General features: G+C 42.6%; 2 protein-coding genes across 7 annotated transcripts in view; one reads left to right on the forward strand and one right to left on the reverse strand.

The window, feature by feature from the left end:
• MCF2L2 (MCF.2 cell line derived transforming sequence-like 2) overlaps positions 1 to 12500 on the forward strand; it is a 317180-nt gene that overhangs the window by 161817 nt on the left and 142863 nt on the right. The window lies entirely within an intron of this gene.
• B3GNT5 (UDP-GlcNAc:betaGal beta-1,3-N-acetylglucosaminyltransferase 5) overlaps positions 37 to 12500 on the reverse strand; it is a 46201-nt gene continuing 33737 nt past the window's right edge. The window contains exon 2 of the mRNA XM_006138478.5: positions 37 to 5240. Coding sequence (XP_006138540.1) covers positions 3770 to 4906 — 1137 coding nt within the window. The 5' untranslated portion in view covers positions 4907 to 5240 and the 3' untranslated portion in view covers positions 37 to 3769. The remainder of the gene's footprint in view (positions 5241 to 12500) is intronic.

The following is a 12500-nucleotide window of genomic DNA, read 5'->3' on the forward strand; positions in this document are numbered from 1 at the left end:
GGTGTGGGGTCCAGAGGTGGAAGCCTAGGCTAGGTGTTTTGTTTTTTTTTTTTTTTTTTTTTTTTTTTTGCAGAAGAGGCAATGCAAATGAAGCATAAGAAAATGCTAATCTCTTCCGATGCTTTTTGCACAAGAGGTTTTTGCGCAAAAATAAGCGGTGTGGATGTGTCTCTTTTGTGCAAAAAACCCTTTTTGCGCAAAAAACGGACATGTCCACACCGCTTGTTTTTGCGCAAAAACCTCACGCAAAAAGCATTGGACAATATTATGCAAATGAAGCATGAGAAAATGCAAATGAGCACTTCGTTTGCTTTGCCTCTTTTTTTTTTTTAAATGGAAGAGTGTAGACATAGCGCTAGTAGGCTGCAGGCAGCCTGCAGGACGCAAGCTCCCCACCACTGAACATCAATGTCTTAAAATTTGAATTCTGAAGCACTGAAATGAAGGATGTCAGGTACAAGACGTGCAATTCTGAAAGGCAAAAAGGCTTACCAGTTTAAAAAAAATACACAAACACTGTTTATTCAAAACAAAGTCTTACAAAACAATTGTCTTGTGATTGAGCAAAGAGTTCCAAGAATAAATATTTATTTGTATAAAAGTTAGTAATATCAAAGGAAACTTGATGCAAACTCAACAAAGGTAAAAACAAAATTTCAGCATTAAACATTTTGTGCAATAGTGTCAAAACTGCTAATTGAGAAGCGACCATTCAGGCTGCTGAATGTTTTAAGTCGTGAAAAAACATGGGCAGCCCAGCATTGGAGCACTGACATTCCTCCCCCTCTCTCAAAAAAACAAAACAAAACCCTAAATGGAATACACATTAAGTCAATGTTTAGAGCCAAAGGTTAAGAAATTTTCTAGCTTCTCTATTCTTTGAAAAGAGTGCCATCATATTTTCTTCAAGTTTATAAACATTCTCTCAAACTGCAGCAAAAATAAACCAACAAATTACAAACATCGAAGTCCTTTAAGATAAGGAATATTCCCAATAAAACAGACCTGCTGTAAACAAAAGCATTTCAATAGTCAAGAGACATTGATCTTTTCATACAATGGCAAATTCAGATTTTATATAAAATTACAAGTTATAGATGGTAACAGAGCCCAATCCTGCAAAGACTTAATAATATGTTTAATTTTACTTACACAAGTCAAATTATGCACTTAAATTTGCTTACTGGATTAGGACCTTAATTGTATACTACATTTTAACTATTTTATGCTAACTGGGATTTGTTATGCCATTTCTGCCACAGGTTACTGTCAATTCAAAGTGGCTAGTGCAATCAAAATTTCCATCAGTTATAAGAAGTGTTTCCACAGTGTGATGTAGTTTTAAAGTTTCTCAGGAATTTAGATCTACAACTTTGTAATTTTAGTTATTTTGCCATCATAAAGCAAAACTAGTTTTCTGATTACAGTAAATAAACCTGTTTTCTAATTAGAGCCTGGACTAACTATTTGTTTTGCTGTAATAATTTTAGAGCTGCAGAATTAGAACATTAATTTATCATTTTTCAACCATTGCTTTTGCATTAATGGTAATAGACTAAGTTTCACTTGTTGGTTTCTGTGTATAGTCAACACCTGGATCCTACAATAGCCAATCCACTGGTTCTCTTACACTTTCATTCTGGAGAAACACTTAAAGTTTATATGATTACTCAGTAGATATTGAGCTCTTATTTCAGCTGGAAGTAAGTGGCAAATATCAATCATGCTCTAATAACCATCTAAGAACAGTTCACTCCTGGGTCTTGACTTTTTTCCCCTCCTACCACTGGTGCAGCCCTACAGATGGTTGCGATAGAGTGCAGGTTAGCTTAAACAAAGAGGATGCATCCAGATGACTGCATTTTAAAAAAATCAGCAAAGTTTAGACGCCACTAGAGTTAAATACAGGTGACTGATCTACTTTAGTGTTCCCATATACTCATTTACAGTATTGGAGGTGTCGATGGGAAATTTAGGAAAAAAGGTGGACATTCTCTCATAAAACAAGTAGCCAGTCTCCTAGAACATGACAAAGCTCCACTAAAAGTGGCAGACTTTTTCTCCCCCCTCCCCCCCCCAGCCTTTGCATTTTTGCTGCTAAATCCCAGTGGGTGACGATATGAATTTAACCATTCTGAAGTGATTTTATGACCTTGTTCACGCTGGAACTCACATCAATGTCGAACAGCTCTCAAAATTGAGACAAACACAACTTATACACACATCTAGCAGTATCCAAACAGCTACCATGGCTTTGGCTACTCCTGGTAGTTTGGGGTTGGTTTTTTTATATATACATACATATAAATAAAGTAACACACTTGTCCACAAAGTACAGGAAACAGTGTTAGAACCAGACTAACAACAACAACTGAATACTTCTTCCAAACATGTGCTTTAGAGGTGTTGGACATAGCTCATAACTATCAGATTACAAGTAATGGTGGTGGCCAGAGTCTTGATTTCACCTATGACTAGCCTTTGTAAATTGGAAGTTTAGCTATTTGCTCATGTTGAAGAGGCACAAGTAAATGGAAACTAGAAATAGAAAATCTGTATCTTTCTCTTCAACCAAATCTATTTTGACATGGACTTCTTCACATGGCCATTAGACAAAGATCTGTGCATGAAACCAATTAGATTGAGAGGACAATTTAGATGATTTTGTAATTTTTAAAAATGTTGCATTTTAACATTACTATCAATATTTTTATCCTATCACTTCTTTGTGCATTCTACCCTTACTTTCAAGATCCTTGACTCTTCCTTTGTTTGCACTCAAGTTTGCACAAATTTGGCTTCATTTTTTTAAAATAATCTGAACTACATTATGTTAAATGGAGAAGTTTAACCTGCCTTCTCACTTTAAAATTATTAACTAGGCAAATAAATATTTTGGGAAGTTACAACTAGAAGGCCATATTTCAATACATGTGCTCTTAGTCTACTAAGATCTGATTGTAGTGTTTAAAAATATTACTTCAGAAAATGTGTTCAGATTTAAAAATTTTAATTACTTAATTTTTGAAGGTTTGCTGTTGTTGAAATAGTGTTGCATAAGTGATCAGTGTCCCTTCCCACAAACTCCTATTCTAAAATAGAGCTCATATTACCCAAAAGCACAAGTTAGCAGGACAGTGTGAATGCCATTTCCCCCCGCCCAAATGTTGTGCAAGACTTACATGACCTCAAGAGAACAAAACATTTTAGCAAGCTTTCACCTCTAGCACCATTTGTGGATTATTTTGATTTTTAGAGTCATTTTGTTGACCTGTATTCAGAAAAATGGTAACCATTTGATTAGTTTACCTCTTAAAATTGCCACTATACCTTTTTACTCATGGTATCAGAAGTATTATTTCCTTTTGTTTGGGAAGTGCTACTTATGGAAGTTTAAGTGGCAAGCCATTTCCTTGAAATGATGTGCCTTAATTTACACACTGGTTTTCAACTGGATACAACTAACAAGGCTAACTGACAAATTCTGTACTCTCAAGTTCAAATACTTTTCAGTATCTAAAAAAATGAAGTCAGTAATAACTATTCAAATCCCTTGAAAAGGAGTATAAAAATACAGGCTTCAGTATGTGGAAATTAATACAGCCAGCAAGTATTATTCTGGTAAAGTTCCTGAGCAGAATAATTTGGGACGTAACGCCATTCACATTTTAATCTTACCTCTTCTGTTTATTTTATCTGTATTATGGATACCAGTTAAAAGTTGTCACTCCATTTTGGCTCAATGAATCTCTATGCAGATATTCAAGTATTAGGAAAATGCAGCTGAACAGGGATATGTGTCCTCATAGTGCAGTTTGCAAAGAAGCATAATATTAACTATTCTGCAATATGTTCTACCCCAAAATCCAGAGGAAAAGTTTTTAACTTTTGGATCTGTTGCCTGCTTCCAAAGGTGATGAAGGTCTTCTACATGTCCATGAGAGGTTATCATTTTGTCATAAATGCAGGGATGATATGGAGCCTTTCCTTCCCCAGAAAAGAATACATGATATTGTGGAACAATTCCCATTTTATTGGCACAGAGACCCATGAATACATCATCTATATAAAGACTTGTATTAAGAGTCTGTGAAGCTGCATATACTTTAGCTGCTACATCACTTGATATTACATATGCGGCTCCAGCTGTGTAGTCAGGGTAAGAAGGCCATTGATACATTTCATATGGAACATAGTATTTGCTAGTCTTATCTCTCACGGGAGGAGCACCACGATGGACACGCCCAATCCAGAGATCCTGAACACCAATTTCCACTAGCCTTTGGAGATATGCAACAAGATTTGGCATGTGAATAAAAATATCATCATCTGCAGACATAATGAACTTGGCATGAGGGCAGTATGCATTCACCCATCCAAACTGCAAAAGTAACTTAAGGGTAAGATTGTGAAAAGTATCCAAGAAGTCTTGTTGGATCAAATCATTGTATTTCTGGTTTTCCATTAGAAGATTTCTTTGCATCTGTACTCCCTGCATACGATCTGCTGGTTGTCCTAAAGCAAAAACAGTTTTAATGTTGGCATTAAGATGAGAATGTACATATTTTTCATTACCCCAGGTTTGTCGAATTGCATCTCGCCGATGCCGGTTTTCTGGAGAAGTCTTTACAAACAATAGAAGGAGAACCTCTTGCTGCTGACATTTCTCCTTATGGTTGATCAAGTATCGGTAGCTTGCTACCCTGTCTAAGTTGTCCCTGTTTATGGACAGGCTATTATTCACAAATGTGTAGCTATTTATGAGGTATCTGTACGAATAGGACTTCATATGGCTCACAATATGATTATCAAGTGGTGTCCAGAAAATCATGAGAGACAGTACAAAACATGTGGCAAGTATCTGCACAAACTGGCATTTTCTGCCTTTTCTGGCACTAACAAACATTCTGATGCAGTTCCTTTAATACTTGTTCCAGTTACGGATCAGTGCTTTTAGGGTGTTGTTTTCATTTGACAACAGAGTCTCCTGTTCACAAGAGATGTCCATTGGAATGCATATTGCCTCTTGTACAGTATCCTTGTAATCTCAGCTTTGTGCACAGATTTCACAAGTTATCGGATTTTAAAAGCCATTTTGTTAAGAGTGAAGGAGTGCAGAAATATTTAAAGGACACCCGAAGAACAGATTTTTTCTGCTGCACCATCTTGAGCTGAAAAACGATAAGCTTCCAAACTGAAGTTGTCTACATACTTCCGTGCTTCAGAGAGGTGTTTTGCATCTATCAAAAAGATGGGAAAAAGGAGAACGAGTTTAGAAAGGAGCTATCTATATATTAGCCTCAAAAGCAATACTATGTCTTTGTGTACTACTAGAGCAGGGAGAAACACCCTCTACATACATTCAACAATCATAAGAAGGAAAAGTCTAGAGAAAGTAAAAAAAACATTCCTCACCTCAAAAATGTACAAGGAGCCCTGTGGCCCCTTAGCTTGAAGATCAATATATTTACTTGGACATAAGCTTTCATGGGCAAAACCCCCCTTCACAATGGTTCTTTTGCACAGTAAACCTATTAGGCTATGTCTACACTGGCAGCTTCTTGTGCAAGAACAGCTGTTCTTGTGCAAAAACTTGCCTGCTGACTACACTGCACAAGCGTTCTTGCGCAAGTAAATTTAAATTTACAGTATAGCATTGTAAAACAGGGCTTCTTCCGGAAGAGTCATTCCTCTCCGCACGAGGAATAAGCCCTCTTGCACAAGAGCTCTACCACAAGAGGTCAGTTTAGACAGGCATCATGAATTTCTTGCGCAAGAAGCCCCTACGGTTAAAATGGCCATCAAAGCGTTCTTGCACAAGAGTGTCCACACTGCCATGGATGCTCTTGCGCAAAAGCACATGGCAGTGTGGACACGCTCTTGTGGAAATTTTTTGCACAAGAACTCTTCCTCAAAAGAGTTCTTGTGCAAGAAGCTACCAGTGTAGACATAGCCTTAGTGTCTATGGTGCCCACAGAACTCATTGCTTTTGCAGATACAGAACATACACATCTACCCCGCCGATACTGGTACATTTAGGTAATCTTCCAGACACTGGAAGCCGAGTGTATTGCTTAAGTATGTATACCTCATTCTTAGCTCTCCTCACTGTTCTTAAGAAAATAAAAAACCCATTGGACTTCAGGGGAAAACAGCAAAACTGCTGTTAATGGTAGTGTCAAATACAGAAGTGTGGGGGGGGGGAGGGGAGGGATTTAAAACCTGGATTTTAATACACAATGCAGGTGTGTTTGTTTTTTATTAAAGACTTCTTGTGTTTAAAGCGAAGATCAGTGAAGCGACACCAGTGCACGAGGCGCAGAGGGGTTGTGACCCCATACCAGTTCTTTGGGGTAAAAGTGGCCACACGAAAGGGTTTGTGGAGGAGGCTCCTGTGGGTGCAGGGAAAGATTTCTCATCCTTCACTCCCAGCAATTTAACAACAGAGGGACAACAGAAGGCAGAAAGATTCAGTCATGTTAAGACTAGCAACGATTGGGGGGGGGGGAGCGCTGATAGCTACCCCCCCCCCCACCATCCACATGCACAGCGCACCCCTGGATCCCGCCTGCAGGGCGGCCCCCGCACGCCCACACAGCCAAGGCGTCCCACCCACGGGGGGGGTTAAAAAAGACCCCCCCCCCACAGCGGGGCGCGAGGGACTCGCCTACCCCCCCCCCTCCGCCCCGCGGCTGTGGGCGGCAGCAGGCAGGGGCCGGCGACAACCCCCCGCGCTGAGCGGGAGCCCCCCCAGCTCCTGCAGGCTTTAGCTGAGGAAAAGAGCGGAGGGGTCCCGCGCTGAGGAGACGCGCCCCCCTCCCCCACCTCTCTCAGGGCGGCCACGTCTCCCCTCGGGCGCGGGAAAAAAAAAAGGAGGGGGGGGGGCGCGCTCTGAGGCGGCTCGCGCTGCACTTGCCCGCCAAGCCGGACGCTCGGCCACAGCCTCCGCCCCGTCCTGCGGGGGCTCCTCAGCGCCGCTGCCAGGGGCTCTTTGGGCAGCCAGGGGCGCTTCCGGTGCCGTCGCCCCCTGCCTCAGCACAGGGGGCAGCGTTTCCGGAGGGGGGGGGGGAAGCTCCCACTGAGGGGTCAGCCTTGCCCCAGCCCGCGCCATGCAGGGTCCCCTCAGCGCCCTGCCCCAGTAGCTTGGCTCCCTCTTGAACCTGGCAGGCCCAACCCCCCTCCTTGCCGCTGGGCAGCCCCCGCCCCACCCCCCCCACCCCCACTCCTCAGGGGGGCCCCACCCCCACTCCTCAGGGGGGACCTGTCAACGTGCCCCACCCCAGCACAGCAAGTCACAGCCTTGTAATGGGCCCGTGTCTCAGGCGGTGTCTGCCCTGTGGGGTTTGGTCTCCCCCCACAAGAGGCTTTTCCAACATTTGGCGGGTCTACACCGGGCCAAAAGCGGGGAAAAGCCGCCTCCTTCGGAAGATCCCTTGCGCCTCATAAAATGAGGAACACAGGGATGCCAAAAGAATGCACCCGCTTTTTCAGACACTCCTCCGAAAAAGCGGACACATTCCCTGGCCGAGGCAGAGTTTTTCCAGGATGCTATCCCGAAAAACGCCGCCGTGTAGACATCGCCCCAGAGTGCACCCCTGTTCACCTGTAGCTGTCAAAACGAGCCCTCTGGCACCTGAGCGAGTCTCCGATTTAGTTGGGCATACACGTTCTTGTGCAAAAACCCACTTAGATGGAAAGTTTAATGCCTAAATAAACCTGCTCGTCTTTAAGGTGTCACAGGACGCCTCATTTTATTATTTTTTAAATGTCAACAAAGCTACTCCCTGCAGAGAGGTGGTTTACGTAAGAGTGGTGGAAGATCACTTTCAGCACTCGTGCCGCAGCCATGCTTTCAGTTTAAATCACTACTGCCGCTGCGCTTTCAACTTTTGAAGTGTAGACAAAGCCTGAGTGAAAGCAACATCTGACATTGCAATAAGTGAGAGAAAGTTTGGTGGCTTTGGGGGACAATTTTTGGACTGATGAAAGGATGAGGCAGTGGCTACATTCCTGCTTGGCACCGCAAGAAATCCTGTGGCACCTGAAAGACTAACACATTTCCTTGGGCATAAGTGAGCCCACAAAAGCTTGTGCCCAAAGAAATGTTAGTCTTTCAGTGTCGTAGGACTCTTAATTTTTGCAGCTACAAACCAAGAAGTTTACCTCTCTATGGGTACGTCTAGACTACAGGGTTTTGTTGACAGAAGTTTTGTCGACAAATACTGTCGACAAAGCTTCTGTCGACAAAGAGCATCTAGACTACATCCAGTTCTGTCGACAAAGCAAGCCACTTTGTCAACATAACAGTGTGGACGCAAAGGACAAAGTAGATGCAATAATGCCTTCTATCGACAGAACTCTGTCAACAAAAGGCGTTATTCCTCGTAGAATGAGGTTTACATACGTCGACAAAACTGCTGAGTTTTGTCTACATTATGTCGACATAACTCAAAGGCAGTGTGGACGCAGGTATAGTTTTGTCGACAAAAGTCCACTTTTGTCGACAAAACCCTGTAGTCTAGACACACCCTACAAGTCACCATTTGTTTGTAAGTTAGAATGCGCATCTGTTACATTATCCTTGTCCAACCCTGTTCCATGGCTTCATTAAAGATCTATGCCTATCCTTCTGGCATGGATTCCTAAGCCTAGCAAGCCAAATCATACTAACTGATAGGCATAAGGGGGCCTATGTTACCTGGCAATCTACAGACCTGGTAGAAATGGAGTTTTGGTCCAAACAGTTGCTATCTCTGAAAGCATTCTATTCCCCCTTAGGAAAGATTCAGCAGCCACCATGTTTCTATAGGCACATGTAGCTTTTGTTCATTTTAATATTATGCATCTCCTATAGGTCTTTAGATCAAATTTTGGAAGCAATTTAGTAGTTGCCACTGATATGCCACTCCTTTATTACAATTATATAGCATAGTAAGCCTGCCTGCCCTCCCCTCATGATTTTTTTTTTAAATGGAGAGAAATATACAGCAGTCTCTACCATCTATCAAACAAAAGAGGTATATAGTTCTTGTTTTTTTAACCACAAGTACAGATAACCATTAGGTAAAATCAACTGCCACCTAGCCCTCTAACAAATGATAAATGTGTTCATATCATGAAAATTTACCAGCTCTAAATAAATTAATATAAAAAAGGAACAACTCTGCCCAACCACAATACATAACAAATGCAGACTTATTTCTACTCCTGTAAGCACACACTACTACCTACAACACATGCATTTTAGCTTTCAAACCCTCAGCTGACAAACACACCACAGTCAGTAGACAGTCACTTGCCTCTTCGCGAGAACAAAACTTGGTACAATTCCGTAGCTTAGTTTCTGATGGAAAGGACAGGTTACTAAATGAGAGCATAGAGTGCTAGAACTAAGGCTTGCAGACTGTGATGCACAACAAAAACAGCTGTATGAGCAGTCTGATAGATAATACAATCAGCACTTTTTATGGCATCAGTTTAAACCCTTTTTATTTTGGATACGTAAGTTACACAATGCACCTCCACTGAGTTAAAAACTCAGCAACTCTGTATAACAGAATGCCATTGCAAGGCTTATTCTTATTTCTGTGTGTAAGCAGAATGCACATGAGAAGCTAGAGAGTTACTGAAATCCAGATATTAAAATGAGCTAGGGCTTAAAATTGAGCCAGCGCTGAGCTCTAATAAATATTTTTAACCCCTTTGGAGTTTTTATAGCATAGAGTATGCGGGAAGGGGAGAGACTACAGGAAATACTCTTAGGTAAGCCCTTTTCAGGGGAAAGGCAGAAAATAAATGGTTTAAGTAAAAATTGCAATAAGTAATTTTTGTTCCTGTCTTGATAAAGGTTGCAGCATGGTATGCAAAATGTTGCCAGTTGATGAGAAACAACTAAGTCTATCCTCAATAATATGAATGAAAACGTAAACTTCTTGTATATTTCTCTCACACACACACGGTCATGATGTCAAGACTAGATTTTTGTACTGTAAGAATCCTTTGTCCACTTCCCTCTTCCACCAGGAAAAAAAAGGGGGGGGGGGAGAGACTGTAACTAAGCAGATAAGTGTTTTCAAGAAATTGCTAACCTCCTGTGTAATGACCTAAAAAGTCTCTGGGTATGTCTACACTACAGTGTCATTTCAAAATAACGTTAGAAATAGTTATTTCGAAACAGCTATTTTGAAATAATGCATCCACACTGAGTGGACTTTGAATTGCATTTAAGGCTAGCCTGAACCAGTTCCGGCAGGGCACCAGGTCAGTACTTACTGTGTGGGGCTGCTGCCTGAGGCTCTCTGAGGTCTGTGCTTAAAGGGACCCCCCAGACAGCCAGTTCTCAGGTTTCCCTGCTTGCTTGTCTACCTCAATGAGGGACAGCAAAGCATTTTGTCTCTGCTGTTCTCTGATTGCCCTCACTCGGGACACCACAGCACTCTGCAACATGGAGCCAGAGCTGCCCCGGGCACTCCGGTGCTTCTCTTGGACACGTTGCTGCAAGCCTGGCTGCACTTTCTGCAGGCTGCCATCCGGGAGGTCCATTGGGAGGCTGTCAGGATCCAGGAGGCCCTGCGGGAGAGCTTCCACCCTGAGGAGCACTAAGAGCCTCCCTCCTCTACCCCACTGGGGGCTTGTACCTCATTCCTCCCTCTGTCCTTTCACTTACCAGAACTGGGGGGGGAGGGGGTGGAGAGAAGGGGAGGGAATGAAACTCTGGAGAGACTGGGGAAAGGAGGCAGGAAAGGGGAGGCGGAAACCTGGGAGGAGGGAGCTGGAAGGGGAAGAAGGGGGAGGGGAAGCTCAGGGTTGGCATTCTCACCGGACCAAATTGATTGTAATGCAGACCTACTCCTGGATTCGCATGTGGCCTTTGGTGGCCAAGCTGGCAGCGATCCTGCCATAGACAACTGCATTACTCAATCTACTGCAGAGATCATGGACATCGGGGGCATCCCCCCCGGACCTTATTCAGGTTTGATCTCCACCCTGGACCAGGAAGGCGCCCGCCTTCTCCAGGCCCTGGCTCCTATAAGCTGGCAGACTGCTCCTGGGGAGCGGTGGAGGGCTGGCTGCCAGTGGCTTGCTGGCTCTGGGCTGGCAGGCTTGGAGCTGGCACAGGCACTGTGGCCAGAGTCTACCCTTTAAGGGCTCCGGTGGGGGGGAAGGGAGGGTGGAAGGGAGAGAAGTGTTCTTGGTTGAGGCCACCAGGGCACCCTGGGAAGGCTGGAAGCCCCCTATTTCGAAATAACTGTCTACACAGCACTTATTTCGAAATAGCTATTTCGAATTTGGCATTATGCCTTGTAGAATGACTTTTACCAAATTTGAAATAAGCACTCCACTATTTTGAATTTATTTATTCAGGAGCCAAAGTAATGAAAATTGCCCAAAAGAGCCACAATAGCATGAATTTGTTCTTTCAAATACTATAGTTATTTTTATATTTAAACAGTATAACTGGGAAAATATTTAGTATCTGTACGTACATACATATTATTCTTGCAGCAAAATGACTGATCAAGTATATCAACTACAATTGGTTAACATAGTAAAATCATCTGAATTGGTTAATAATTAAGTTAAAATATTTTAATATCTGGCCTGTAAAGAGCCAGAAGAGACCTCAGTCTCAGTGTCACTGCATGAACAATTTATGTACTAGGAGAAGCTTTCTGGTGAATCTGGGAAATCCAAATCTCCATTTCCAGTAGAGTTTAAGACTTCATAAACAGTTACTCAAACAACCTTTGAGCGATTTGCATTGCCTTATCAATTTAGTGTCTACCAAGACGCAGCCTGAAAGTAACTATTTAGGTCTGAAAAGATGATGAAACTGATCACTTGTAAAACAAGGAACTGTCAAAGTCAAGTTCGTATTTCAACTTCGAACATTAACTTAAGGTAATCACCCTCTCCCTCCAAAAAAGTAGGTAGTAGGGAAGTGATAAAATAAAGAGGCTTCTCCCTTCCATCCCCCTCACAATAGTCAGGAGGCTCTGCAAATGAATACACAAAAATGCTTCTCAGAAAGCTAACAGGTCAAACAGCACTTGCCTACTAAACCTACCAGGCTACGTCTATATGCAGCCTTCTTCCACAAAAGCTTATGTAAATGAAGTGTGGAATAGAATATTGCCACGCTTCATTTGCATAATTAGCATCTGTTTTTGTGCAAGAGGCTTTTGCACAAAAAGGAGCTGTGTAGATGGCTCCTTTTTGTGCAAAAATGGCTAATTATGCAAATGAAGCACAGCGATAGTCTATTCCACGCTTCATTTGCGTAAGCTTTTGTAGAAGGCTGCAGTATAGACATAGCCTTAGGGTGCTGCCCCTTGAAGTTCCACATAACCTAGTTCCCAAGATGCTAGGAGGGGGATAGACATACTGTGGAGGGGCTGAGTTTATTCTTTGCTTGTAGGGGACAACCCTTCCACTTCATATTTTCTATGAATGAGAAATTTAGTCTTCAAGCTAGGGATGCAAGCAACTAGTGGACTATC

This window comes from Pelodiscus sinensis, chromosome 10, assembly GCF_052426305.1.
Source record: "Pelodiscus sinensis isolate ZL-2025 chromosome 10, ASM5242630v1, whole genome shotgun sequence".
In the NCBI taxonomy this organism is placed as follows: Eukaryota; Metazoa; Chordata; order Testudines; family Trionychidae; genus Pelodiscus; species Pelodiscus sinensis.